General features: G+C 36.1%; 1 protein-coding gene across 1 annotated transcript; it reads left to right on the forward strand.

Annotated features, from left to right (window-relative positions):
- The first annotated feature begins 477 nt into the window (after positions 1-477).
- Positions 478-1,664, forward strand: RPS20 (40S ribosomal protein S20). Its single transcript, XM_051216087.1, has 2 exons — positions 478-791; positions 825-1,664. The coding sequence occupies exons 1-2, from the start codon at positions 624-626 to the stop codon at positions 1,008-1,010; spliced, it is 354 nt and encodes a 117-aa protein (XP_051066643.1). The 5' UTR covers positions 478-623; the 3' UTR covers positions 1,011-1,664.
- Positions 1,665-3,434: the final 1,770 nt, after the last annotated feature.

Consider the following 3,434-nt stretch of genomic DNA (forward strand, 5'->3'; position numbering starts at 1 on the left):
ATCATATATTGACCCATCATACGGATGACGTCACGAACGTAGATTACATGCCACCCTTAGGTAAAAGTGGTCATGCAGTTCTAACTTCTGACTTTCATATAGTTGTCAGAAACAAGCACATGTCAGCTCAACCCTTACCCAACGTCTGTAAAGCAAATATACAGGATATTACACACTCAGCATCGTCAGCAGATTGGACAGTAGAACCAGAGTCCCCGACTGAAACAGCTTGTGATGTATTCCAAAATGTATGCTTAAAGGGTACCGCTTAGAACTTCAAAACGACCTGAAGAAATTATCTGAGTGTTCTCAAACTTAGCAGTTGCCGATAAATACTTTCAAGTTCATTAAGCTGTATATTGGTCATCAAGGTACAGATGGATACATGGTAAACAACATTGAGCCATCTGTTGTCCAGACACACAACGACTCAGGATTCATTATAAGTCAAGGTCTAAAAATGTATTGCACACTGCTGTGTGATAAGCCGCATTTTTTGTTCCCTCCTATAACTACTTGTAGTGATTGTATCCTGCAAACTGGGATACGATATTTTACTGTGTTTTAGTTCTCCACTCTATTGAAGGCGGGCTAATTACTTGAGATCGTGTTTTTGTGCTGCAATGTCAGAGAAGAAGGCAGATGTCCCACAGTTGTCGACAAGGAACTGGGTTCGAGTCACATTGACAGCCGCCAGTGTCAAACCACTTGAGAAAGTCACTGATGGTCTTATCAAGAAGGCGAAAGATCAAAATCTGAGGGTTAAGGGCCCTGTACGTATGCCAACAAAAGTAAGTAGATATTTCCTCTAAACTGTTTTCTAGGTGTTACGAATCACTACGCGAAAAACACCATGTGGTGAGGGCTCAAAGACTTGGGACAGGTTTCAGTTCAGGATTCACAAGCGTGTAATTGACCTATTGTCGACGGATGAAGCTACCCAACAGCTTAAACACATATATCTAGAGCCTGGTGTTAACTGTGATGTTAAAGTCGCAGGAGATTTGTAATTTGTAATAAAGTTTTCTTAACGGATATGTAGCTTGCTTTTTATCTCGAAAGATCAATGTAGTTAAGACATCCTAGCGTGGGTTAATATTATTCAGGCATGCCTCGAATGATAAACTTTTGTAGTTATGTTTTTAAATATCAACATTCTAAAGTGATATGTCATGTATAGCGACTGAACTTGTGGTGATTATTAGTAATGTTTATTTGTGCGAACAGCAACCCAGAACTTTGTTACTTATTATCGGCGAGCTCATGTCTGTTGGAGTTAATGGTTATATTTAATTTGGAGCGCTTCACTATCTGAATTGATAAACGCTGATCATAACCATTTGATTCTCAATCGTTGTGCTTGGTTTTTTTCCCCATATTCTTCGATCATAGCTACAGGTTACTTCGTCGTGGACTTTAGCAAGATTGTCCTATCTCTTGAGTTTGTTATGTCTCGAACTTACCCTATATTCGCACATGCTAGTGGTTTGTAACGACTTTCTTATGTATAGGAACGTCATGATTTTGTATCAATCTAGTTTATAAGCCGAGTCTTTAATTATATATTTGGAGCAACTTACATTCTTTAACATCAAAACTGGTTGGGGTCGCATTATGTCATCCACATATTAGTAAAATACGACGCCGTCGTGAGTGAAATGCCGAACTATTTGGATGTTGGGTTTTGGGACGTTTACAAAAATTTAACAAAAAGGTACTAGTTCTGACGAGGTTATGTTGTTTCTTATCTGTAGTTATGGTAGATGTTTTTTTGATGTACTTCGTTCTTCACTTATTTGGTTACCGTAACTGAACATATTAATTCACAAGGGTTCTCCTATGATTTCTGAAAACAAGTCAATGAAGGCAACGAACTAATCATTTTTAGTATTAACAAAACAATATAGCTAACATGCACCGTCGTTGATACCGGACTTACCTTCTGGTAATCCACAGTTGATTATCATTTAAGTTCTGACAGCAGGGAATTGTAATGAACGATAATTTCGAATGACATACTGTATAGTGTAGTCTGGTTATTTTGTCATGTTTCCCCAAAAGGATTGATTTTAGATGCTTTTTCCTATATTACGTACCTAGTTGTTAACCTGAGCTTAAAGCTAACCCAATCTATCAAATATTGGTCAGTCTATATAACAATCAGATTACTGGTAATACTAGTTTCCTTTACTGAATAGTAAACATAATCTCAAAAAAAAATTCATACGACGTAGGAATCGCTAGGAATCCAAATGTGGGTAGGAACCAAATCAAATGTATGATACACGTTTTGCTAAAATTCTAACATCATAGTTCATAGGTTGTGTAAGTGTGGAACTATAGTCTTTAGAGAATAACGTCTTATACTGGTTATACTTATGTGAAACAGCTTTTTTTATTACTGACCGTTCATACTCCTCAGAGGCTATGGGGATAGATTATCTTTACATTCAAATAATTTGGGAGACGGAAAATCGTAAGTTTTTGGTTTGAACATAAAACAATCATGTCCCACCCACATCTATATTTTTCGGAATACAAAATAGTCAATCTTCACTCAAGTAGTTGTGACATTGAATATACTTCAGAACTTGTTTTTCTCAGATTCGTGCTGCATTTAGTTTCAACGTCTCATTGCTTTTAGAAGCCCCATATAGCTAGAGCTACTAGAAGTGGTCATTAGAGTTCAGTTGTGAAAATATACAATACCACCGGGTTTATAAATTATCCAGATATCCTAATTTGGACTGAATAGTACTTTCCCATACTGTTTTGTGTTTGAAATTCCATTATAGGTGCACCACTAATAATAATGAGGATTGGTATATTGTTCGACCCAGGGTAACAGGTATTCAGTCATTTTAACTTATCCTTCAGCGAACCTGTTATTTTCTCAGAATTGTCGCATTCACTAAGCGAGACTTTAACTAAACCATCTTACTGTTCCCAGGAGTCGATGATTACGTATGTGATGACTGAAAATAATAGCAGAGTTGTTGATATTACAATTAACTTTACGTTTTGAAAGACAACATCCATAATAATAATAATCTATCAGATTTTGTTATAGGAAGTAACCTCGCAGCATACCACCATTGAATTGAAAATTAGCAATGCCTAATGGGACGTTAACTCGTTTTCCGTACTATCTGTTGTGAAACAATTATCTGAGTTAAGTTATTATTTATCGTTTTGGTAAGGATGTGTAAATAAGTCAGAAAACCTATAAAGCAATTCTATGGTTATAGGAGTGTTTGTGGAATATCGGTTATGAAGATAAATACAGCACATACGAGTTACATTATTTTCATCAATTAGTGAGATAAAATGTCATTGATGACTTTTGGATAATTGGTTATACGTGTAATTAAGTTTACTTCCTAATGAACTTTACACTGGGTACAGAGTATTTTAACATGAATAAACCTGTGCAC

Source organism: Schistosoma haematobium, chromosome 4 (genome assembly GCF_000699445.3).
Source record: "Schistosoma haematobium chromosome 4, whole genome shotgun sequence".
NCBI lineage: Eukaryota > Metazoa > Platyhelminthes > Trematoda > Strigeidida > Schistosomatidae > Schistosoma > Schistosoma haematobium.

What these genes read in the sequence shown, in the direction of transcription:
- RPS20 (XM_051216087.1), top strand. Translation starts at nt 624, where the DNA reads ATGTCAGAGAAGAAGGCAGATGTCCCACAGTTGTCGACAAGGAACTGG. An exon ending in CTGTACGTATGCCAACAAAA is followed by an intron (nt 792 to 824) that starts GTAAGTAGATAT and finishes ACTGTTTTCTAG; the next exon opens with GTGTTACGAATCACTACGCG.